At 37.3% G+C, this 26,363-nt stretch overlaps 1 protein-coding gene across 1 annotated transcript; it reads right to left on the reverse strand.

The window, feature by feature from the left end:
• Positions 1–991: 991 nt before the first annotated feature.
• On the reverse strand, positions 992–25,217 carry LOC136699733 (intercellular adhesion molecule 1-like). The gene is made up of 5 exons (XM_066674675.1): positions 24,995–25,217; positions 9,626–9,901; positions 7,371–7,700; positions 5,919–6,155; positions 992–4,367 (listed from the first exon to the last, which is right to left on the reverse strand). Exons 1-5 carry the CDS (start codon positions 25,041–25,043, stop codon positions 4,255–4,257), a joined length of 1,005 nt encoding a protein of 334 aa, XP_066530772.1. The 5' UTR covers positions 25,044–25,217; the 3' UTR covers positions 992–4,254.
• Positions 25,218–26,363: the final 1,146 nt, after the last annotated feature.

A 26,363-nucleotide genomic window follows, 5' to 3' on the forward strand; every position in this document is an offset into this window, starting at 1 on the left:
AACAATGACTGCAAGTCTCCCTAATTATTTCCTCCAGTGACGTTACACTCCTTCCAGGGTGAGGCTTGCAAGCCTTGAATTCCAATCAGGCCTGAAGCTAAGTACAATACAAGTCATTGACTAAGGTTCATAATGTTCCACATAGGGCAAACTCAGTTTAACTTGGAAAATACATCATTCTTATACGTATGTGTTCTAGATTATAAGGCTTTAAAAATATGCACATTCACTTCACATGAAACTTTATATTCAATGTGATTTGTCCCATTTATTTGCACATTGCATGACACCCAAATACAACACACTGCTTACCATAGCAAACCTTCATATTAGGTCATTTCAACAGAGTGTATTAGACTTTTTCCCCAGTAGATTTAATGCACAACAGCTGCATGAATGTGTTGGATATATTCACGGGCACTACAGGGAATCACTACATATTCGGGAGCTGGAATACACCTTTACAGGGCTGATAATAACAAATCATTATGCAGTAGGTTTAAGATACTGTTATACAGCTTGCTTTTGAGCGTTCTTTATGCATCGATGTCTCCTTTATTAACGGGGATAATGTGACTTGGCAGGCCGCCTTAAAAGTCCTCACTGCAGCCAGGGTTGCTATGGCAACATGTTTGCTGTTAAAACAAGAGGCTTTTGGCAGGATCATTGCAATCCCAGGTCTCTTGTTTAAGGTTAACAACAGAGAGACACAAGGCAAAACACCATTTTAGAAGCACTGAAAAGTTGTATTTTGTTTTGTTTTTAACCAGTGGACTCCATATTATATAGATGTGCCTTTCAGTCCTTGCCCTGGTGTGAAAGAAGATACCATCACTGTAGTGCACATCATAAAACACACCAGAGGTAGAGAGGTAAACAACAAGAAAAAATGTATGAAGCAGGTCCAGGCAGATGTAATCTGCTGTTTGGAATTCATTCAATATCTTTATGGCAACAGAAGACATCAGAAGCAGAGGTATTATGAACTGGAAAAGGGTCATTATCTTTATTTTCAAAAGCTGCACATTAAACTTTTCCAGAGGAAACATGACATATGAGTAATGACATATTCATTTATAAATCATTAATTACATGGACATCAAAGCAAGGTAAAAAGTAGTTTGTGTACAGTTCTGTTGGTTGGTATTTAATTACATATTATTACATGCAGTGAAAAACTATTTTTTTAGTTTTGGCACAACATAAAGAACCATACATTTAACAGACAATTACACAATATAATTGAATGTTGTTTTTTTTTTCAATTTAGTTTGCTTTAGTTATGTGCACAGTTCTGCCTCTTTAACTCATATCATTCCAATTTTAAAAACAACAACATGGTTATATCCTCTCAGCATCCTTCAAAGAGACAACAGTATACACACAAGCAACAAAAACTGCATCCAGAGATTAATGGTGATATTTTGAAATTGATTAGATTCACAAATATAAAGAAAGCGAAATGGAAAGTTCTCCAAAGTTTTTTAAATAATATAAAAAAAACAAACAAACAAAAACATGGAAAAACATCTACGTAAAGATGATAAACCAAATAATTAACTCAGATCAACACCACTTAAAGCTTTCATCTTAGGGGAAAAAAAGAAAAAACATCAAACTGCACAAGTTTTATGGACTGATAAGAAGATTGTAATTGAGAATGCATGGATCACGAAAAACAGAAAACGCAACCAAAACTGGACAATGAAGGTTTAGGAAAAATATCCCTACAAACTCAAAGCACAGATTTAACAATGTTAAGGTATGATAAGGTCAAGTTTTTAGCCTTTTTCCCAGCAAAATAACATCTCCCTGAGCGAGCAGAAAATAGGATATATGACTGCTGTAGCAGGCTTAACTTACATCAGTTTTAAGCCATTAAAAAAAAGTCAAGTTTTACCTTTAGAAACATTAAAATACTATAAATAAAGAGTGCTACACTTTCAGTCATGTGTGCATGAATAAAAAACTACACCGTACCCATAAAAAGTACAGTCAAGTAATTGAAAAGGTTTAGAATCATTGTTTTGATAAGCATGTTTGAGCATGACTTAGACCTGACTACACTGTATATGTTAAATATATTTCATAATTGAAAAAGAGTTGGAACAAACTGAAACAGAAGAAGTGAAATATGAAACAGAATGGAGATCACTATAGAAAGAGATGCAGAAAGGTAGACAGATGAAACAATGCAAGATAGAGCAAACCGTATTAAAGTTAAATATTTATGTTAAGAATATGTTCAAAGATTTTAAACCACACCAAATAAAACTATTTGTGCATAAGTTTGTAGACAGTCCTTACTGTTAGCTAATTCAGCTTCCTTCCACCCTCAAACTGAGTGGGTTCTAACTATCTCTGAATGTTTGAAAAATGCTGATTATTGATTGGAGAGCAAATATCTGTGGCAGAGCCACATTGTACACTTTTTGGTTGAAATAACATGAGTACCAAGAGAATACACAGTCATTTTTGTCATGCTGGTGTGTATGTGCTGTGCTAGTACAAGTGTGATCAGACACAGCAGTTTTTAAACACAAAGCCCACTTACTGTCCACTCTATTAAACTAATCTACCTTACCGTTCACTTAGTGATGAGACAATAGCTCACATCTCATTGTACAATTGGTGTCAGCCATGCTCTAGTCCTACATCAGTGAACACATTTTTGGTTGATGGACTATTCTCAGTCCAGCAGTGACACTGAGGGGTTTAAAAACTGCAGTAGTACTGCTGTGTTTGATCCACTTTTATGAGCGCAACGCATACTAACACACCACCACTGCCAGTGTCACTGCAGCACTGAGAATTATTCACTACCCTAACAAAGCCTACTCTGTGTAGATCTTGACCATGACCTAAACAGTGTGAGGGGAGGATAACTCAGTATGCAGAGCAACAGATGGTATACAGAGTGTAACTGAAGAACTACAAAGTGCCGCTCTGTGGCAAATGGAGATGATAGAATGGGCAATGGGTGTAAATATGGTCATTTTCATGATTCGTACCATGTTTTGTGTTACAAATCTACACATTTATTCAGGGAAAGTTAATGTAACATGCTACACAAACAGACGTTAAGCTCATTACATTTTATTCACAAAAAACTGAGTGTCAAAGCTTTCTTGACCAGATGAGCTCAGTGTGTGTTTTGTGTGGCAAGCTCACTGTTGCTGCTCCCACACATCTCTAACCCAGCAGTTGCTCTGTGCCATCATGAAACTTGAGCCTTGAGCTAGGTGCTATGTAATGGCACCAAGTACCTCTTGATGTATCAAGTGTGTTTTTTTTTTTTTTTTTTTTTTTTTGGTTTGTTTTTGTGTACACATGCAGGGACAAGGTGGTACAAAAATAAAGTAATTTACTTAAGATTAAATATTTTAAGAACATTCTTAATGACATATCCAGATGTTTTAGATTTAAATACAAAATATTGGGGGGGGGGGTTTGAAATTGTGCAATATATTTTTTGTATGCTTATTGACTGCCATGGCAACTCACTGTCAATGTATGAATGGCTCATTATTTCCAAATTTATAAGGCAATATGGGTTAAAATATACAACACATTTACAGATAAAGGTACAATGTATGTCTTAGCAAAGGAAATTAGCTTAAATCTACTTGATACGTTCAATAAATTTAGAATTGACAAATTTGCAAATTTACAAAGAGACATCTTACAATACGGTCAGATAACTTTCAGATGATTATAAAATTAGTAAAATGATCTGCTAAATTCTGCACTCTGTATACAAACCCCACCACCCCACATCTCAGCCAGCAATATTCCCTTCACCCACTAGGCAGTCCAGCAAAAACAAAATTAATAAACTGTATTGTGACAATCTCTAAATGACAATTATTAGCGATATCTACTAGAATTAAATTAAATTAAAAACACCCATTTTTGTAGTGAATTCAACACTAAAATACGTTATAATCAGTGCATAGCTATCATGCTGGGACACTAAAGACAAAACATAAAGTACCAGGGCCACAGCAGAAACTATGAATAAGAAACTATGAACAAACGTTACATTATGGTCCAACATGGTCTGTTCACCTTCATTTCATGAAAGAAGGATAAAGAGGCTTTCCCTAAACTCTGAGTGAAGTCGGCCATGCTGGTAGCCCTTTTGAATACAGCGCTCAAAGAAAGTCCACCGACTTACTGCAGAAGTTCAGGGCAAACATGATGAGGTCCTTGTTTATACAGTCCAGGAGCTGGGAGGGTGGGTCTGGGAAAATTTCAGATGACTGAGTTGGAGTTACGAAAATTCATGATCAAATAACCCACAATCAGCACTGCAACCAAGGTCAACCCTGCCCCAATAATAGCCCATAAAACTGTATAGTCACGATCTGCAAAGAAAGAATGGTATGACATTACAATGTTAACAATGTTAATCAAAGAGCAATAGAACAGGTTAAGAAAAAAAGCACAACGATGGTTCCACAAAAATATTTGTATATTTTATCTTAAGTTAAAAATATTTTAACTTAAGGTATATTAAAGTTGTTTAGGTTAGTATATAAAATGTTTATTAAAGAGGAGATAAAACACTTTTACTGAACATCAAACAGTTGGCACAATCCTGGAGAATCCCACTTCAAATAATAAGGAAGCGGTAAAGTACATGAAAGTTTGGGGCAGTATTTCTTACAATGGTGTCAGTATACTTGTACCTACAGTGGATTAAATGCAGATAAATGACAGTTGAAATCTTATGTAGTTAAAAAAGGGTCAAAAAGATTTTGAGCTTGTAAAACAATACTCACAGATGTAACAGAGTTTGTAACTGCGTTTGTACAACTACATACATGTAATATTAAAATCCACAAACATATTGAAATGCTCAAAGTTAAAGCAATAACAACAATAATGATATTTTAATTTCACAAATGTGAAAAAATATTTGTATAGTATAGAAATAATTTTTAAATGTCTAGAAAGGATTTGCGTTTGTAAATCAAGTGTTGTTACAGTGTGTATCAGTACCTTCTCAAATGGCTTAAAATGTGTCAGAGCAAACATTTTTGAAGTTTCAAATGTGACAGTGGGACTTGTGCAAGGTGGTGGAAAAAATCCACACATTCACCTTCTCTTCTGCTTGTGTGAATCTCTTTTGCGGTTGCAGATTTTTGACCCTTTTTGACCGTCAATTGATGGACCAATTGTAAAGCTTTATCTGGACCAATCAGATCACACAAAAGACGAGCAAAGAGAAGATAAACTGAGAAACTTAAAAACAGCTTTTTCAGCCAATGACCCTGCAACAGTGTGGAAAGGCCGGCAAGATATCAAAAATTATAGGAGACCACCACCCCCTACTGAGGTAAACAAAGACCTGACTGATGATCTGAACTCACACTACAGCAGGTCTGAAATTAACTAATTCACACCTCTCAACCACTCCAGTGAGATGATAACTGTCCCCATCACACCTCAAGGAACCCCCCTACTCTCTCTCCCTCATAGTCACACTACTACAGCAAGAAGTGTACTGTCAATACCCATAGAGGAAGTGAGCCGGCTCTTCAAAAGTCAGAAGATCCGAAAAGCACCAGGCCCAGATGGTGTTTCCCTTTCTTGTCTTAAAGCCTATGCTGACCAGTTGGCTCTGGTCTTCACACAGATCTTCAATAAATCCCTAGAACTGTATAAAGGCTCCTCCTGCTTCAAGTAGTCCACCATCATTCCAGTCCCCAAGAAACCCACCATAACAGGACTAAATAACTACAGACCTGTTGCACTAACATTTGTAGTAATGACATCCTTTGAATGAATGGTGTTGGCTCACCTGAAGAATGTCACAGGACACCTGCTGGACCCTGTTACATCTATGAGTATTGTTTTACAAATTAAAAATCTTTTTGATGCTTATTTGACTCCATAAAATCTCTGCTGCTTACCTTTTTTCCTGATGATGAACAGTTTTTCTGCTGAACCATATTGATTTTTAGCAGTGCAAGAGTAGTTTCCTATATCATAGGGGGGTACTGTGAAGACGGCTCCTTTAAACTCCTCACTCTGAGTGGGAGAGCTCCAGCTATATGTAGGAAGAGGGTTTGCTCTTACAGTGCAGTTTAAAGTGCGATTTTTATCTGTCTGGTCAAAGGTCTCTGTAGAATTGAAAAACTCTGGCTTGTCTGAAGTAAACAGAGAAACACAGTACAAATTGGACACAATTAGACAAACTGCAGATATCCATCACTCTAACTGAGTAGCCAAGTCTCATGTTGAACTGCAGGCTTTTCCCTAAACGCTCTTCACCAGTGAAAATCATCTATTTTATGGCACAGTTTATTGGTTGTAGTAATTGCTCATTTATTGCCTGCGGTAATCCACAAACTGACTTACAAGACGATGAACCTTCTTCATATATGTAAGTATGAAGAAGGTTCATCATCTTGTAAGTCAGTTTGTGGATTACCACAAGCAATAAATCAGCAATTACTACAAACAATAAACTAAATATATATAAAATAAATACATATATTTCTTATATATATATAAGAAAGATATGTAAACATTAAGCCGATCAACAAGAGATAAGCTGTCCATATCTAAATAAAAACCATTATAATCAGCCAATTCTAAAACACACTGAACATTGCATTCCACAAGTATAACTCTGAATAAATTAAATCTCCAATATAATTAAATGGAGGTCTTGAAAATGCCAGTATATCTAGCCACAGAGCTGAAAGATAAAAAAAAAAAAAGAATATTCAACTGCTATGTTGAACTACTCACAGCAATATTAGAATTATAATGTCAGATAATTTGGTTTTAAGCCTATATTGGTTCTATCAACTAGACCATTTCTCAACAGCAAATGAATTCAGAATTAATGCTTCAGCTGGCCATGTTACATATGCTGTGTTTTGACCAGGAATGTAGCTTTTTTCGATAGAAAAAGAGTGACAGGGGTATACTTCTGAGAGGGGTATATATTCTGAGAATGTGTTGAAACTGGCAGAGATTCAGAAGACCCTCCTCTCTCAGGCAACACACAGACAGAGATTAAAATGGCAGCTTCTAGCTTTCTAGTTTTGTGTTTAAATATGCCTTTCAAAAGCTGGATCTGGAATTGAATTTAAGTGCTACAGTGGAACAAACCCCCAGTGTCTATATTGGATGTAACATTCCTGTTCTAGAAATCTACTAACTACTTTCTGTGGCAAAATCAACTTAGTTAAATATTTCTGCATCATTCTGGCATTTAAAATGTTAGCTAGGGTTATGGTTAGTTTAAACATTTGTTTAAATGTAAATCCTCATCACACTCATGTCTGTCATGTTGTAACTAAGCAATAGCAAACAATAATACAATTGTTTTTATTTGATATTTAAGAACTTACAATGCACATTCATACTGAGAGGTTCTGATGCCAAACTGGGAGGAGTTTTGGGTCCGTATGGTCCAAGTTCCAGTTGTGCCTCACACTTGTATTGAGCTCCATTATCAATTCTGCTGGGCCTGAACACAAAGGTAGCTGACGTGCTTTGTGGAGATTCTCCAGTTCCAGTAATGTTCGATTTTTCCACTATGGTTTGTCCTTTATACCAGTTCACAACAACATTCTGCACTGGAGCGACATTCTGGATGTTGCACTGAAGCTGATATTCCTTCCCCTCAACATGTGGTCCAGTGTGATTCACAGAACTGATAGACACATTATCTGGGATCTCTGTTGAATGAAAGTTATCAATAAGTCTGCAACTTATATAGCATTGGCAGGCCATGAAAAATGTGGAAGAATCTTAACAAGGGGGAGTGTTAATACTCAGGTCCATTTTGTGTTTAATTTCTTGTATACAAATTAATATTAAAGGTGTTACATATGCATTTATACAAAGTAAAAAGTGTATACAAAGTAAAGATGTTTCTTACACTAGAAGAAGCAGCTTGGTAGAAATTTAAAAGGTGAACAGATGCCACTTGCTTCTCTGTTAGAAGTTTCAAATGCTTCAAATGTACTGCAATATGGACAGGGTTTAAAGGAACTGCAAATCTTTTTTTATTATTATTATTATTATTATTTGAAAAAATATTTTTTAGATTATAAATGTTATCATATTATATTTTTTTATAATTTAGAACAAGTCGGGTCTTTGTGGTCTGGCTTTAGCATACAGGAAACCTAACAACAGAATCTACAATAATCTGAACTATTAAATTACTTATTTATGCGCCTGAAAGCAATCAACTACTCACAGCAACATTCTAACATATACTGTAAAGCCTTCCAAGAAGAGTAGTGGATGTTAATGTAGAAAAGAGAGACAAACTCCCTACTTATGCTAGTATTGCTCTTGGTTTCAAATGAAACATTGCAAGTGGGTGTCTAAACATTTTGGCCATATAATGTACCATTACATTTTGTGATATAAATGTTATTATATGTTTATAGTGCTGTAAATAGATTACAAAAACAGCCTGTATACTAAAGGAAAACAAGCTCCTGGACAAAACAAATTTGTCACCTTGCATGCTTAAGTAATTCAGCCTTCTTCAGATGGCGCTTCACAAAGATAACTAAACTTAGCACAAAAATTAAGGAGATTTGTGTTTGGTAAATTATTCCTATGTTGTAACAATGCTTCTTGCCAATACATCTTACATTGTTGGAAAGCCTGTTCATTTCTCCTTTAAATGGTACCACATGTGTATGGAACATGCATTTGTGGGATGTGGTATGTGGGCTGTGCCTATGAAAAATATGCCAAATGCTCTCTGCCAATGCCAAACAACTTATTCTGCCACTGACTCGTTTGGGTATTTGGTGACTGGATGATTGAAGTTTGAAGAATTAATTAATTATTTAATAGTTAATTTGCCAATATGTATTATTTCTTCAAACTTCTATCATACAGTTCACCAACGACTAAACGAATCAATGGCAGAATAAGCTGTTTGGCCATTTGGATGGCTTTTGCCGACTTCTGTTATCAAAGTTGCCTGGTTACAATTAGTGAACAAACACAAGAATGAGCCTGTTCATAACTGGAAATGTGTTATCTGGTCAGATGAATCTTGTTTCTGCTTGTTTGTAAATAATGCTAACCACCATGTTCACTGTAGACCACAGGAGGCCTTCAAGGAATATTATGTGCAAGGTGTGGCTCAAGCTGATGGAGGCTCTGTGATGCTCTGGAAGTCTTGTAATGAGCTGTAATGAGTATGAGCTGACAGTAAACCAGATTTTGTCTTTTGCTCATCATATTACAGAGAAACATAACATTCCTATCCCTGTATTCCAAGATGACAATTCTTACATTCAAAGGGCTGTAAAAATTACTGATAGGGATTTGAACACTCAGGAGCATTCATACATCTGGGCTGCCCCACAAAATCTTTGGCTCTTAAAACACAAGGGAAGGATTTGAAGAAATTTGACCGAACCAACCAATTCTTCAATGCAAGAGTGACTGCATTTATGTTGCCTACATCCAGAAATGTAGTCCATGCCAAACCTAATCACAGCCATTGTTCATGCTCATGGAGGTATTATACACTATTGGGTACATTTCAGTCATGGGTGACTACTTTTTTGTCCAGTGAATGTATTTTATAGCATTACATCTCAATAAAGATTACAGGGAAAAAACTTACTGTAAACTGTAACTGGGAGAAACGATTTTATCTGATTCTGCTTTGTGGTGATGTAGCAAAACGGTTTAATATTCCACTCCGTTAGATTATGAACTATCCAGGTGAGAACGGTTTCTTTGGCCCCCATTTCCTTTACCACTTCTCCCAATGGGGCTTCCCAGTCCATGTTTATAACATTGACGTCTGCTGAAACTTTTGCTGAACAGTTAGCTGAGGTTGAAGCTCCATATTCACCAACCAGTTTTGGGGGACTGAGCACGATGATCTCTTCAGTAGCTGGAACAACAAATAAAAAGATTATATTAACTAGAGGTTGTAATAGAAATCTTTAAGGAGACACTTTTCTACAAGTTAGCACAGTTTCCTGGGGTTTAAGTGAAATGTCTGAGACACGTTTATGTCAAAATACCACAAAGATCAAACAACAAGGTATCTTTCTCATATGTTTCAGCACCTGTTCCTTTAATGTATAATAAGCCTTGGTTGACAACATCACAAGACCCTTGGACTTGATTCAATTTCTTCTCTATTCTCATTTTCACCCTATGTAATTGGTACACGTATGTAGCTGTGCACAAAGGGATTGCTTTGTTCTGTTTAAACTCATTTATATGCTTTAACATGAATGCAGATCTAGCTCTGTGATTAAAGAAACACAAACCAAGAGGCAGGACAACAAGGTCTCAGTGCTTGACAAAGAAGGGGAGCAAAATCAGAACATCTTGTACCCATGTTTTCAGACATAGGCAGCCCACAAAAATCTGACTGGATGGCCATATTTCATCATTTGTGGGGTAGCAGTATACAAATCCATATATTAATTTGCAAAATAACCATACAAATGATTTTTTAAAAATAATATATATCCTTTAATTTTTTACAAAATGTTTTTAACTTAATTGCTGTTTTTGTACATTGTGGTGAATTGCCTTGGACAATAACCTCTCTGTAAACAGAGAAGAAAACTGGACTTCTAATGGTCCACGGGTAAGCTACAGATGCAACAGACATGACGTTCGTTTTTAAAAAGTCCAGAAGTATATTCCAGAAAAATTAATTGGAAATAAAACTATTACTAAACAATAAATCTGACATAATTGGAGACTAGCTTAGCATTTTTACACTCTTGGTAAAAAAGGTAACATAGAGGTAACTAAAGGTACGAGCGCTATAAATTTACTTGTAAAGTTACTACAGTGGTTTTAAAGTCCAGGTTTGCACCCTAAAAGTACATTACATTCTCTTCTCCAGAAGGAGAGGTGATTATTTGTTATATATCATTACAGAATTGTGTAAAATAAAACAACAAGTCCTGAAGATGAAATGGGGCCTTTGAAATCAAGACAATTTTAAAATCTACAATTATAATTATTCATTCATTCATTCATTCATTATCTGTAACCACTTATCCAGTTAAGGGTCACTGTAATTATAATTATATAAGGTAAAATTTTGTTTCCAAACCAAAGATATGAATATGTATCCTTGATGATACCATCACTGAGACAGCAAAAGGTACCACCACAGTGCTGACACTGTACAGTAAAAACACAATCCACACCAAAGACAAAGAAGAAGTATTAGCTATAAACTAACATAATATTATATTAGTATAAGCTACCTCTGTGTCCTTGAGGATTTTGAGCATTAGTTGCATTGTTTAAGGGCACTTCAGCTGTGAATGTTGAGGCATGAGAAAGTGCTCTTCCTTAATTCCACAAAAACCCAATTCCAGGGAATCAAGCTAGCAAACAACTAGTCTCAAGTCTACCCGTCCAACTTCTAGGCCATATATGTCCCCAATATACTCTTTCGAGTCAACTTTTTGTCGAATCAACTTTTTGTCTTTGATGACAGTGTGAATGCAAACAAACAAATTTCCAACACAGCTATTAGGTTATGACAGTCACATTTAATCAAAACTGGGTTAACCTAGCTGCAGAAATATTTACATGGTTTTTGGGTATACGGGGTCTTAGCAGTCAGGACTTTGTGATGCAGAGGTTGGAAAGTCTATGTAGGACTTTTATGCTACTTAAAAATGCATAAAATATAAACTCCTTTTGCATCACTAATTTGTTCAGTTTTAATAACTAATTCACTGGTGATTGTCAAATGATTTATACTGGCAAATTATTTTTATTTGATTATTAAATTGTGGTATGGCCATAAAATTATTATATTGTGGTATGGTATTACATTTAGCACTTAAATTGTGGTATGGTCAATAAAAAATAAAAAAAAAATTTCACAGCTTCATCAGAAGTGAAATATAGTATGTTGCACAACAGGTGGGACAGGAAGCCTGACAGCTATGTGCAGCATCTAAGGTGTCAAATCTATAGTTTGTTGCACATAAGGAAAGCTACATTATATGTGCAATGTTTTGTAGGCAACACTTGAAGGTGCACCCAATATCAAAAGAGAAATTCACTTGTGCACAACTTGAAAAGTTTCATTAAAAAATAGATGTTTTAAAGCAGCTGTGTGATGTTTTGGCAGACTTTGTTATTGACAATGCTTTATAGAAGTGCTCACAGCAACATAAAAGCGACTCATCTTTGCTTGCATAGTCTGAGCCTGCTGTGTACTCATTTTTTTATATTTATATTCATCTGCTTATAGTGAAATGTTTCAAAATGGGAAAAAAATAAAGCTCTGTAAATGTTTGACTTTTACATCTTTTTTGGAGTTTGTTGTGAGCAATAAATATTAAATTTGTTGTTAATACGTTACAATAAGCACATTAATTAACAGTTCTTAAGCCCGTAGTAAGTAATAAGACAGTATTAATCATTACTAAACAATTAAGTCACAATTAATAATTAAAGGGAACGTCTACAATTGGGGGCAATTGCAATTCTCTGTGATTGTGGTTACATTCAGAAGTTACATTAATATGGTTACATTCAGCAGTTTAAAAAAAAAAAGCCTTACACCCTACAACAATTTACTTACAACCTTATACCTCTAATTAGACCAGACCATCTAGAAGCTCTGGTTAACTCGTGTACTCTGTGCCCTTAGCTACACAGTTTATGTGTGAGTTAGTGGGAGCTGAAGCACAGACTTTTAAAGCATCCGTCGTATGCAGATTTTCTGAACAACAAACACCCCCACAACACACACACACACACAGAATATTTGCTGAATTATGCGACCAAAGCTCCAAAGCCCTAAAAATTATATTCTGGACAGCTCTAATTTCCACCATAAGTGATCCGAAACAGCAAAAATAAGTCTATATTACCAACTTATATAGCAGTCAGAATCTGATTCTGAATCACTTTATTCGCCATAATACAATAAATTTGTTTTAGTGATAGCAGAGGAAGGTGTTTAAAAGAGGTAATGTCCAGTATGAGCAGGGTCAGCTGTTTTGCCAGCATGATTCATCACCGGACTGTTGTAGATGTCCTGAAGCATACCATATGCAATGATCCTCTCTGCTGTCCTGACAATGCACTGGAGTTTGGCTCGTTCCTGTGAGGTGGAAGAACCAAACCAGATGGGTATGGGCACAGTGAGGATGGACTTGACAATCACTTTGCAGAATTGTATCATCAAGCTCTGCAGCAGATTGAATTTCTTCAATCTCAAGAAGAACATTCTTTGCTGAGCTCTCTTGGTGATGGACAGTGTTCCACTCCCACTTCAGGTCCCTGAATATGGTGGTGCCCAGGAACTTAAGTGACTCCAGAGTGGAAATTGCAGAGCCATTGATGTTGGCTCTCTACAGACTATTGTGTGTTCAACAAAAGCTGCTTGCTGCTGCACCAGGACACCAGCTTCCTTTATGTAAGCAGTCATGAGCAATATCCTCAGTGCCATATGAGGGCTTGGTCACACACATTCAAAATTAGTGAGCAATCTTGCCCTCCACTGACAGATTTTTACCAGATTTCCTGAACATTGTCATATTATTATTTATAGTATATTGTTTGGTGTAACAATTTTTGTAATATTACATTGAGAGGTCTTTTTAAACTGTTTGACATTTCTTTACACACTTTGGCATAAAGTGGTGACCCATCTTTGCTTGCATAGTCTGAGCCTGCTAAACAAACATTACTAAACTATTAAGTCTGGTATGGTATTACATTTAGCACTTAAATTGTGGTATGGTCAATAAAAAATAAAAAAAAAATTTCACAGCTTCATCAGAAGTGAAATATAGTATGTTGCACAACAGGTGGGACAGGAAGCCTGACAGCTATGTGCAGCATCTAAGGTGTCAAATCTATAGTTTGTTGCACATAAGGAAAGCTACATTATATGTGCAATGTTTTGTAGGCAACACTTGAAGGTGCACCCAATATCAAAAGAGAAATTCACTTGTGCACAACTTGAAAAGTTTCATTAAAAAATAGATGTTTTAAAGCAGCTGCACAATGGCAAGCATTAGTCCCACATCATCAAGTTTTGGAGCTTGGGTGCTGCACTATTTGAGCTCCATTCAACCTTTGGAATGAGCTAGAGTAGTAATTCACAATTGGTTTCTACATTGTTAAATGTGCTGAATAACTCTAATAAAAACATCCCCTTGATAGCCGCACATGTCTCTCTAAAATGCCAATAAACACCTCAACATAAATGATTTCTTATAACATTTACAAGTCAATAATTCCACGGGTCCTGATGCATGTGTCTTTTACTGATAATAGTCTAAATTGTCCCTTTTGTCTTTTACACAGAGAATTCTATGTCCATCTTTCGGGATGACATGGACTCATCTGAGTTCTCATCTCATCATATTCACACATTTCCACTGTCTTCTTTACCATCCAATATGAGCTCAGGCCCAGAGAACTTGGCAGTGTTTCTGCACTGAACTTATGCATGGTTTGTTTATGTGAAATATATAGAAAGCTGCATTTCTTGATGTTTTGGCAGACTTTGTTATTGACAATGCTTTATAGAAGTGCTCACAGCAACATAAAAGCGACCCATCTTTGCTTGCATAGTCTGAGCCTGCTGTGTACTCATTTTTTTATATTTATATTCATCTGCTTATAGTGAAATGTTTCAAAATGGGAAAAAAATAAAGCTCTGTAAATGTTTGACTTTTACATCTTTTTTGGAGTTTGTTGTGAGCAATAAATATTAAATTTGTTGTTAATACGTTACAATAAGCACATTAATTAACAGTTCTTAAGCCCGTAGTAAGTAATAAGACAGTATTAATCATTACTAAACAATTAAGTCACAATTAATAATTAAAGGGAACGTCTACAATTGGGGGCAATTGCAATTCTCTGTGATTGTGGTTACATTCAGAAGTTACATTAATATGGTTACATTCAGCAGTTTAAAAAAAAAAAGCCTTACACCCTACAACAATTTACTTACAACCTTATACCTCTAATTAGACCAGACCATCTAGAAGCTCTGGTTAACTCGTGTACTCTGTGCCCTTAGCTACACAGTTTATGTGTGAGTTAGTGGGAGCTGAAGCACAGACTTTTAAAGCATCCGTCGTATGCAGATTTTCTGAACAACAAACACCCCCACAACACACACACACACACAGAATATTTGCTGAATTATGCGACCAAAGCTCCAAAGCCCTAAAAATTATATTCTGGACAGCTCTAATTTCCACCATAAGTGATCCGAAACAGCAAAAATAAGTCTATATTACCAACTTATATAGCAGTCAGAATCTGATTCTGAATCACTTTATTCGCCATAATACAATAAATTTGTTTTAGTGATAGCAGAGGAAGGTGTTTAAAAGAGGTAATGTCCAGTATGAGCAGGGTCAGCTGTTTTGCCAGCATGATTCATCACCGGACTGTTGTAGATGTCCTGAAGCATACCATATGCAATGATCCTCTCTGCTGTCCTGACAATGCACTGGAGTTTGGCTCGTTCCTGTGAGGTGGAAGAACCAAACCAGATGGGTATGGGCACAGTGAGGATGGACTTGACAATCACTTTGCAGAATTGTATCATCAAGCTCTGCAGCAGATTGAATTTCTTCAATCTCAAGAAGAACATTCTTTGCTGAGCTCTCTTGGTGATGGACAGTGTTCCACTCCCACTTCAGGTCCCTGAATATGGTGGTGCCCAGGAACTTAAGTGACTCCAGAGTGGAAATTGCAGAGCCATTGATGTTGGCTCTCTACAGACTATTGTGTGTTCAACAAAAGCTGCTTGCTGCTGCACCAGGACACCAGCTTCCTTTATGTAAGCAGTCATGAGCAATATCCTCAGTGCCATATGAGGGCTTGGTCACACACATTCAAAATTAGTGAGCAATCTTGCCCTCCACTGACAGATTTTTACCAGATTTCCTGAACATTGTCATATTATTATTTATAGTATATTGTTTGGTGTAACAATTTTTGTAATATTACATTGAGAGGTCTTTTTAAACTGTTTGACATTTCTTTACACACTTTGGCATAAAGTGGTGACCCATCTTTGCTTGCATAGTCTGAGCCTGCTAAACAAACATTACTAAACTATTAAGTCTGGTATGGTATTACATTTAGCACTTAAATTGTGGTATGGTCAATAAAAAATAAAAAAAAAATTTCACAGCTTCATCAGAAGTGAAATATAGTATGTTGCACAACAGGTGGGACAGGAAGCCTGACAGCTATGTGCAGCATCTAAGGTGTCAAATCTATAGTTTGTTGCACATAAGGAAAGCTACATTATATGTGCAATGTTTTGTAGGCAACACTTGAAGGTGCACCCAATATCAAAAGAGAAATTCACTTGTGCACAACTTGAAAAGTTTCATTAAAAAATAGATGTTTTAAAGCAGCTGCACAATGGCAAGCATTAGTCCCACATCATCAAGTTTTGGAGCTTGGGTGCTGCACTATTTGAGCTCCATTCAACCTTTGGAATGAGCTAGAGTAGTAATTCACAATTGGTTTCTACATTGTTAAATGTGCTGAATAACTCTAATAAAAACATCCCCTTGATAGCCGCACATGTCTCTCTAAAATGCCAATAAACACCTCAACATAAATGATTTCTTATAACATTTACAAGTCAATAATTCCACGGGTCCTGATGCATGTGTCTTTTACTGATAATAGTCTAAATTGTCCCTTTTGTCTTTTACACAGAGAATTCTATGTCCATCTTTCGGGATGACATGGACTCATCTGAGTTCTCATCTCATCATATTCACACATTTCCACTGTCTTCTTTACCATCCAATATGAGCTCAGGCCCAGAGAACTTGGCAGTGTTTCTGCACTGAACTTATGCATGGTTTGTTTATGTGAAATATATAGAAAGCTGCATTTCTTGATGTTTTGGCAGACTTTGTTATTGACAATGCTTTATAGAAGTGCTCACAGCAACATAAAAGCGACCCATCTTTGCTTGCATAGTCTGAGCCTGCTGTGTACTCATTTTTTTATATTTATATTCATCTGCTTATAGTGAAATGTTTCAAAATGGGAAAAAAATAAAGCTCTGTAAATGTTTGACTTTTACATCTTTTTTGGAGTTTGTTGTGAGCAATAAATATTAAATTTGTTGTTAATACGTTACAATAAGCACATTAATTAACAGTTCTTAAGCCCGTAGTAAGTAATAAGACAGTATTAATCATTACTAAACAATTAAGTCACAATTAATAATTAAAGGGAACGTCTACAATTGGGGGCAATTGCAATTCTCTGTGATTGTGGTTACATTCAGAAGTTACATTAATATGGTTACATTCAGCAGTTTAAAAAAAAAAAGCCTTACACCCTACAACAATTTACTTACAACCTTATACCTCTAATTAGACCAGACCATCTAGAAGCTCTGGTTAACTCGTGTACTCTGTGCCCTTAGCTACACAGTTTATGTGTGAGTTAGTGGGAGCTGAAGCACAGACTTTTAAAGCATCCGTCGTATGCAGATTTTCTGAACAACAAACACCCCCACAACACACACACACACACAGAATATTTGCTGAATTATGCGACCAAAGCTCCAAAGCCCTAAAAATTATATTCTGGACAGCTCTAATTTCCACCATAAGTGATCCGAAACAGCAAAAATAAGTCTATATTACCAACTTATATAGCAGTCAGAATCTGATTCTGAATCACTTTATTCGCCATAATACAATAAATTTGTTTTAGTGATAGCAGAGGAAGGTGTTTAAAAGAGGTAATGTCCAGTATGAGCAGGGTCAGCTGTTTTGCCAGCATGATTCATCACCGGACTGTTGTAGATGTCCTGAAGCATACCATATGCAATGATCCTCTCTGCTGTCCTGACAATGCACTGGAGTTTGGCTCGTTCCTGTGAGGTGGAAGAACCAAACCAGATGGGTATGGGCACAGTGAGGATGGACTTGACAATCACTTTGCAGAATTGTATCATCAAGCTCTGCAGCAGATTGAATTTCTTCAATCTCAAGAAGAACATTCTTTGCTGAGCTCTCTTGGTGATGGACAGTGTTCCACTCCCACTTCAGGTCCCTGAATATGGTGGTGCCCAGGAACTTAAGTGACTCCAGAGTGGAAATTGCAGAGCCATTGATGTTGGCTCTCTACAGACTATTGTGTGTTCAACAAAAGCTGCTTGCTGCTGCACCAGGACACCAGCTTCCTTTATGTAAGCAGTCATGAGCAATATCCTCAGTGCCATATGAGGGCTTGGTCACACACATTCAAAATTAGTGAGCAATCTTGCCCTCCACTGACAGATTTTTACCAGATTTCCTGAACATTGTCATATTATTATTTATAGTATATTGTTTGGTGTAACAATTTTTGTAATATTACATTGAGAGGTCTTTTTAAACTGTTTGACATTTCTTTACACACTTTGGCATAAAGTGGTGACCCATCTTTGCTTGCATAGTCTGAGCCTGCTAAACAAACATTACTAAACTATTAAGTCACAATTAATAACTAAAGGGAACGTCTACAATTGTGAGAAATTGCAGTTCTCTGTGATTGTGGTTACATTCAGAAGTTAAGCTTCTTTTAAGATGTTACACTTTCGGTACTGTAGTTAGCCATCTCACAAATTTGTAGACATTTCCACTAGGGTTGGCCCCAAATATTTGGCTGTTCAGATATTCGTTCATTGGGTAGGTTTTTAATTTTGAGATTTGGGTATTTGTTTCTTTGGATAAATGTGACTATGTCCATCTGTAGACAGCAGTTAAAAAAAAAAGCCAGCTTCCTTTATGTAAGCAGTCATGAGCAATATCCTCATTTCAGTTCATGCTTTACAATGTTTGGAGTTCACTCTGTTGTCTAAAAATACAGATGCCTCTGCCATGAGCAGAGAGAGAAAGACTAACATACCAGTCTGAACTAGTTTATTTTAAAAATTATTTGTGTGGGTTTCCTCCGGGTGCTCCGGTTTCCTCCCACAGTCCAAAAACACACGTTGGTAGGTGGATTGGAAACTCAAAAGTGTCTGTTGGTGTGAGTTAATGTGTGTGTGTGTGTGTGTGTGTCTGTGCTGCCCTGGGAAGGACTGGCGCCCCCTCCAGGGTGTATTCCCGCCTTGCGCCCAATGATTCCAGGTAGGCTCTGGACCCACCGCGACCCTAAACTGGATAAGCGGTTACAGATAATGAATGAATGAATTTACAGGCACTAGGGATCCGTAAACACATTAGACCAGTTTCCAGCTTGAACAAAATATGTATTAGGACTTTACACAATCCTAAAAGAATGCTGGTTAATGCTAGCTAGACTAATGCTGAGTCTTTTGGCAAAATTTAAAAAAGTGTTTTTAAATTAATTTTTAAGAAGTTTTTTTGTATGAAAATATTGTGAATGTATATCACAAAAATCGCAATATTATTTTAAGGCCATATTGCCCAACCCTAGTCATCAGTTTGATCCCCTGGCTGGGGAAATAAAGGAATATTGCTCCTCGTTCAACATTCAGAGCTGAAGTTTTAAATTTGTTATCCCTAAACCTCAACTACTCCCTGTGTGTGGTGACTTGCTGCATGCTGCTATATCTGTGTGTGTATACAGGTGCTTGTCATAAAATTAGAATATCATGCAAAAGTTGATTTATTACAGTAATTCCATTCAAAAGGTGCAACTTGTATATTATACCCATTCATTACACACAGACTGATATATTTTTAAGTGTTTATTTTATTTTATTTGATGACTAACTGGTATCTAATGAAAACTCCAAATTCAGTATCTCAGAAAATTAGATTATTTAAGACCAATACAAACAAAAGATTTTTAGAAATGTTGGTAAACTAAAAAGTATGAACATGAAAAGCATGAGCATGTACAGAACTCAATACTTAGTTGGGGCTCCTTTTGCCTTAATTACTGCAGCAATGCAGCGTGGCATGGAGTCAATCAGTCTGTGGCACTGCTCAGGTGTTATATGAGAGCCCAGGTTGCTCTGATAGTGGCCTTCAGCTCTTCTGCATTGCTGGGTCTGGCGTAGTGCATAGTCCTCTTCACAATACCCCATAGATTTTCTATGGGTTTAAGGTTAGATGAGTTTGCTGGCCAATTAAGAACAGGGACACCATGGTCCTTAAACCAGGTAGTGGTAGCTTTGGCAATGGGTGAAGGTGCCAAGTCCTGTTGGAAAATGAAATCTGCATCTACATAAAGTTGGTCAGCAGCAGGAAGCATGGAGTGCTCTAAAACATCCTGGTAGACAGCTGCATTGACCTTGGACTTCAGAAAACACAGTGCACCAACACCAGCAGATGACATGGCACCCCAAACCATCACTGACTGTGGAAACTTTACACTGGCAATGCAGATTCTGTGCCTCTCCTCTCTTCCTCCAGACTCTGGGACCTTGAATTCCAAAGGAAATGCAAAATTTACTTTCATCAGAGAACATAACTTTGGACCCCTCAGCAGCAGTCCAGTCCTTTTTGGAGGTGAGACGCTTCTGACACTGCTTCTTGTTCAAAGAGTGGGTTGACACAATGTATGCGACAGCTGAAACCCATGTCTTGCATACGTCTGTGCGTCTGTTGGTTCTTGAAATGTTGACTCCAGCTGCAGTCCAGTCTTTGTGAATCTCCCCCACATTTTTGAATGAACATCTTTTCCTTCATTTTGCCTCTCTATTAATGTGACACAGAGCTCTGTGACCAGCCAGCCTCTTTACAATGAACTTTTGTGTCTTGCCCTGCTTTTGTAAGGTGTCAATGATCGTCTTTTGGACAACTGTCAAGTCAGCAGTCTTCCCCATGATTGTGTAGCCTACAGAACTAGACTGAGAGACCATTTAAAGGCCTTTGCAGGTGTTTTGAGTTAATTAGCTGATTACAGCGTGGCACCTGGTGTCTTCAATATTGAACTTTTTCACAATATTCTAATTTTCTGAGATACTGAATTTGGGGTTTTCATTAGTTGTCAGTTATAATCATCAAATTAAAAGAAATAAAAACTTACACTATACCAGTCTGTGTGTAATTAATGAGTATAATATACAAGTTTCACTTTTGAACGGAAGTACTGAAATAAATCAACTTTATCATGACATTTTAATTTTATGACCAACAACTGTAGGTTCTGTAGTGTAGTGGGAGTTAAATTACTTATCAATTGAAGCAACAACAACACACTGCTGTCTTTAGTAGTTTGCATGTCTTTCCAGTTTTTGTTCATTGCTTATACACTGAGAGAGACTGTTTAGACAAAAGCATCAAAAATGTCCTTAAACATGACTAACAAAAGTACAGTGCAAAAACAATGAGCATAGATCTCACATGACTACATTGCATTGTACCTTGATGCAGCATGATGTGAAACAATGACATAGGTACAGGTCAGTGTAGGAAGTTGAAGACATATCTGTTCTCTGGTCTAAATAACCCTTATAAGGATGTAGAGTAGTAGAGAGTCAGGATGCGTTTAGTCTCAGCCAACACTCCTCCCCCACAAGCTGACAAGACAATGATGCTTTAAGTTTGCTAAGTTGGCTGGCCTCACTGTCAGGACTCTGCCAGTTGCATTCTGACTGGCCCTCTGCCTCCTTCTACATGTTATGCCAAAATAGCAGACTTGTGATAGGCCCTTTTAAGTGTCAGTCAAATTCCTGCAATAAACTGCAATAGTAAGCAGTTCTTTGCCACACTGAGGGACAAAAGGTACCAGACTCTCCATAGAGAATCTGGAAATGTGAGACTAGTTAGACTGGACTCTTCATCCAGGCTTCCTCATCATCAGGCAAAACTAAAGTGGCCCTAATGTCATTAAAAACGTATCTCAGTATATTGCCTGGTCCTCCTCCTACTACACTTTTCCTTGTGCTCTAACTGTTCTTCTCACATTCAATTCTCAGTTCCTCCATGATTTATTATGAAGTTCCCATAACCAGTGAGCAGTAGATTCATACTGCCAAGGCTCAGTTCAGTTACTGCATACTCAGGAGTTTGAATGTGGATGTTGCCAGTCTGCTGTTTGAATAAAAGTGTTTTCCCAATGATCACAGGATCTTTCATCCTTGAAAAAAATACCTAATGGAAGAAACAGTGTGCAGTGTTTGCAAAAAAATGAAATGCAAACCTGGAAATGTGTTTGTGTTTTTGGTGCCACTGTTAAAGGCATGTTTACAAAATGTAGTTTGTGTGCCTCTGGTTGAACACAAAATTGTTCAATGTGATTCTTGTCTGGTGACATAGTTGGCCTGTTAATGGCTTACACTTTCTTTTTCTTTAGAAACTCTTGGTTTTGTTATCTGCTACATTCTCTAAAAAGTGAGGGCAGATCTGATTGCAATATGACAATGGCATCACCATAGCAATGTAAAGAATGTAGCACCTGTAAGTAGCTAGGTGTTTGGACACCCCTGCAGCGGATGAGAATTAAGAGGCAGTGCAGATGAACCTGCAATATATAATATGCATGTGGCACACACACACTGTACCCCATGACATTGTATGGAGAACCTTGTATTGAGCTGCGCACTGCACTAAATGCTGGTCGGCTGAAAGAAACTGATTAGCAACGGGCAGCAGGAGAGTCCACATTCCATTTCTAGAGGTCAGAATTCTCTCAGTTGTGTTGGGTGTAGTGCAACATGTTTCTAAATAATAACATGTCCTGTAGAAACTGCAATGCATGCATTTTCAGTTTAATGCATGAGTTTTACAACTGGGGAGATATGTAAAATTTTTAATTACAACCATCCCCTTGAAGAAATACTCCAATCTCACGCTGAATGCACCGAAAGACACTGTGTTGGTTCTTTGGCACATCTGATGTCAGAAAAGCCCAATTTTGTCTTAGCCAGGTACAATTCAAAATAAATGAACTCCAACTGAATCTTAACTTCAAAACACATTTATCGGATATTGGTTTGAAGAAAATTAAGAAAAAGCTTGGACAGTGCTAATAGTGGATTTACCATATATATCATAATGCCTTATTAAATGTTGGGGTCTGAGCTCTCTCTCTCTCACACGCACACACACACACACACATAATTGGGTGTGTTGATTTTAAGTTTTCAGGCTTTCTGCTATTAATATGGCAGCAAGCGACAAGAAACCCATTTAAATGGCATGTTAGGGACACATTAACCAGGATTAACAGACAATTTTGCATAGCCTATCTACAACTACATTAAAAATGTCACACAATTCTGTAGCTGTGTTTGTGGAAGAAGAACAGTCACTTGCGAATTCAGAAATTATATTTCAATAACACCAGCACACATGTGATGTGCTGCAGTGGGTAAAGTGGTGAAAATAGGACCATGTGTGGTTTAAAAATGGAGTGGAAGCCACACACACGGATACATTTGACACCAGACAACGTCACCTTTCTAGTGTACCAGTATTCCTGATATTTTTCTGAAAATACATATATATTTTTTAAATCTCTTCCATGACACAACACATTCTGCCAGTAATATAAACAGTTGTAGAACTCCCTTTTTCACAAGCAAGAACTAAGGTGCCGCCTACAAACTACACTACCAGTGCTAGTGTCCTGACAAGTTGTACTACCTTGTTGAAATGTGCTGCCATAGTGTACTTTTATACATAGTGTACTTTTATACATACATGTTTAAATAAAATGGTAGGTAAGCTAAATGAAGTGTATCAGAAGATGCTGACTACAGAAGTATAATCAGGAGAAATGCACAGCCCAAATCCCCTTATTAAAGAAATTATAAGATTATTGTGGTGATAACAAATGGTTTTATAGTTTTTTTTTTACATTTAATTTTACATTTAGTTTTAAAAACATTTAACACGAAATTTAAAATTTTGGTCTGAGCATGTGCAGAGCTGTGAAATAGCACATTTCGACAAGGTAGCACAAGTCGTCAGAACACCGGCACTCATTACTTATCATGCCCTGCGCGTGCCAATGGGGCACCAAAAAATCAGGTTTGTGAAATACCACAGTTAGTTCGGACCCTGCAATGTGATTGGCTGAGATATGTCCAGGAGTGGCAATATTACACGATACTGGTACTCTGACTGAAGCTCGTCAGGTATTACTCTGCAGAATACATATAACCTAGCAACAACGTCAGCGCTTACAAGAAAAAGCTGTGCCTGGACATTTGCACCCAACTGGGAATCGGTTCAACAGCTCAGCAGCACAGCTTTGGAGTGATACTCCAAAATACTCATTTTAACTTAAACAGAGAGAACTTGGCATCATTTAGTGTTTGATATATAACATGCATGATACATATCTTAGCATACTGGACATTTATTTTATGTTTGTTATGTACTATGAACCCACGGGTACGTTGTGTAGCGAAAAAAGTAACACTACAGGAGACACTTTCACAAAGTAATGAGATGATGAATGGAAAACGGCTCTTGGTAACGTGAACTTTGTGGACACCTTGCAAAAAGCATTTGTGCCTAGTGGACCCAAATGGCTAGTGCCGGCCCTGTACACTACACGGTAAAGAGGCAGGATACGTTAATCCCCTCTGACCTTCACCTGCGTTTTTACTGTGTGGTGTAGTTTGTAGACGGCCCCTTAGCTCTCGAGGAGGTGGCGACAGTCCATAGAAATCAATGTTTCGTGGTTTTCAAAAGGCAAATTTTTCCGACGTAAAAGAATTTGTGACTGTTTGTCTTCAATACCAAAAACAATAATTTGCAACCCATTTCCACGCGCCGTACGAGGGATACTGCAGAGAACCTGTGCCGCTGAGTTTAAATCAGTGCGTGAAATGATTAGGCTCCAACAGCAGCACTGCCAGAAGAAAAACAACTGCAGCAGGATTAATTATTAATCCAGTACACGAAACAAAAGCTACCCTTTCGCATTTCACACTTTAAAGAGTTACATTAATACCACACACGTTAACCAACGAAGTCTCTTTGTGTATGAACAGAGAACGTGAGGTACAATGAGTGTTTACATTTATCGGGATGAAATGTATTCACAAATTAAATGCATCCCCACTTACCCGTGAGAAGAAAACACATAGAGAGGTAGGCTAAACGGAATGGAGTCATCGTGTAAGCACTGATCAGACGAAGAGACGCACCACAGGAGCAGAAAATGAAAGTGTTCTCACGGTATGCAACCACAGGTTAAACACAAGAAAGGTCACGCCCAGTCAGTGAACAACGTACTTGATATAACCACACATTCTCTTGTTTAACCAGTAACTCATTCACTCACGGTTTGCTAATTCTCAAATGGAGTGTTGTTTTTCAAATGATTCAAAACGCCCAGCCCCCAACGCAGACCTCGCCCTTCATGCAACACGCTGCATGACAACTTTTGAAATTGGATATTTTGTTCCATAGACAGCATTCGCCGAGAATAAACGCTGCTACCCTCTAGTAGAGGCTTAAAGTATCTTACAGTATAGCAGAGTGGCCTTACATGCGCCATAGACATGAATGCACATGTTGTTAATGAGAAACATGTCTCACAACATTTTAACTTCACAGGAGAAGAAAAAAAAACAGTGGAAGTGAATGTAAAAATATTTTATTCCAAGTAATTGTGCGGCATTTCTACTGGTTCATTCATCATGATTTTTTTTTCACACAGTGTGAAGAAAACCTGCTGTATTCAAATTATGCACGAAAGTAAAAATCCCAAAAAACTGAGACATTTAAACGGGCAATTTGTGTAAAGAAAATTATTAAAGATGTAAAGAATCCCTTGTCTGTTATACTGCTTAAAACAGTAACATGTCCAAACTGTTTGCACTATGAGAAAGAGTTATTTTTATTTATTGTTTGCCATGTGCAAATTAAATAGATATATTTACATTGACTATAACATAGCAACCTCCTGGTGTCCCATAACAACAACTTAGCATCCACATGAAATTACATAGCGGCTACCTGGCAACCACGTATGAACTGACGTGTTCCGAACTGCCACGTTCAGCCAATAGCGATCACTTGTTTTCTATTATTTATTTATTTATACTTTGCAAGCATGGTATTTCCTTCAGGAAATGCACATCTAGTTACATTAGGTTGTCCACATTATGCTTGATAGATTGAGTGATATCCAATGTAAACAATGGCAAGAGTACAGTAGATATGAATGAGGCTGGAACTGGAATTTGCCCTCCTTGAATATAAACCAGGGGAGCAGGTAGTGTGCAGCAAGTCGTGTAGCAGTCACACGTCCAAGTCCCGTTCCCGGTGATTTTCTGTGAGGAGTTTGGTGTGTTCTCCCCGTGTCCGTGTGGGTTTCCTCCGGGTGCTCATGTTTCCTCCCATGGTCCAAAAACTCAATTTGGTAGGTGGATTGGTGACTCAAAAGTGTCCATATGTGTGAGTGAATGTGTGTGTGGCCCTGTGAAGGAC

The sequence above is a fragment of the Hoplias malabaricus genome, chromosome 6 (assembly GCF_029633855.1).
Source record: "Hoplias malabaricus isolate fHopMal1 chromosome 6, fHopMal1.hap1, whole genome shotgun sequence".
NCBI classification, from domain to species: Eukaryota; Metazoa; Chordata; class Actinopteri; order Characiformes; family Erythrinidae; genus Hoplias; species Hoplias malabaricus.

What these genes read in the sequence shown, in the direction of transcription:
- LOC136699733 (XM_066674675.1), bottom strand. Translation starts at nt 25,043, where the DNA reads ATGACTCCATTCCGTTTAGCCTACCTCTCTATGTGTTTTCTTCTCACG. An exon ending in TCTCCCAGTTACAGTTTACA is followed by an intron (nt 7,701 to 9,625) that starts GTAAGTTTTTTC and finishes TTCATTCAACAG; the next exon opens with AGATCCCAGATAATGTGTCT. An exon ending in TCTCAGTATGAATGTGCATT is followed by an intron (nt 6,156 to 7,370) that starts GTAAGTTCTTAA and finishes TGTTTACTTCAG; the next exon opens with ACAAGCCAGAGTTTTTCAAT.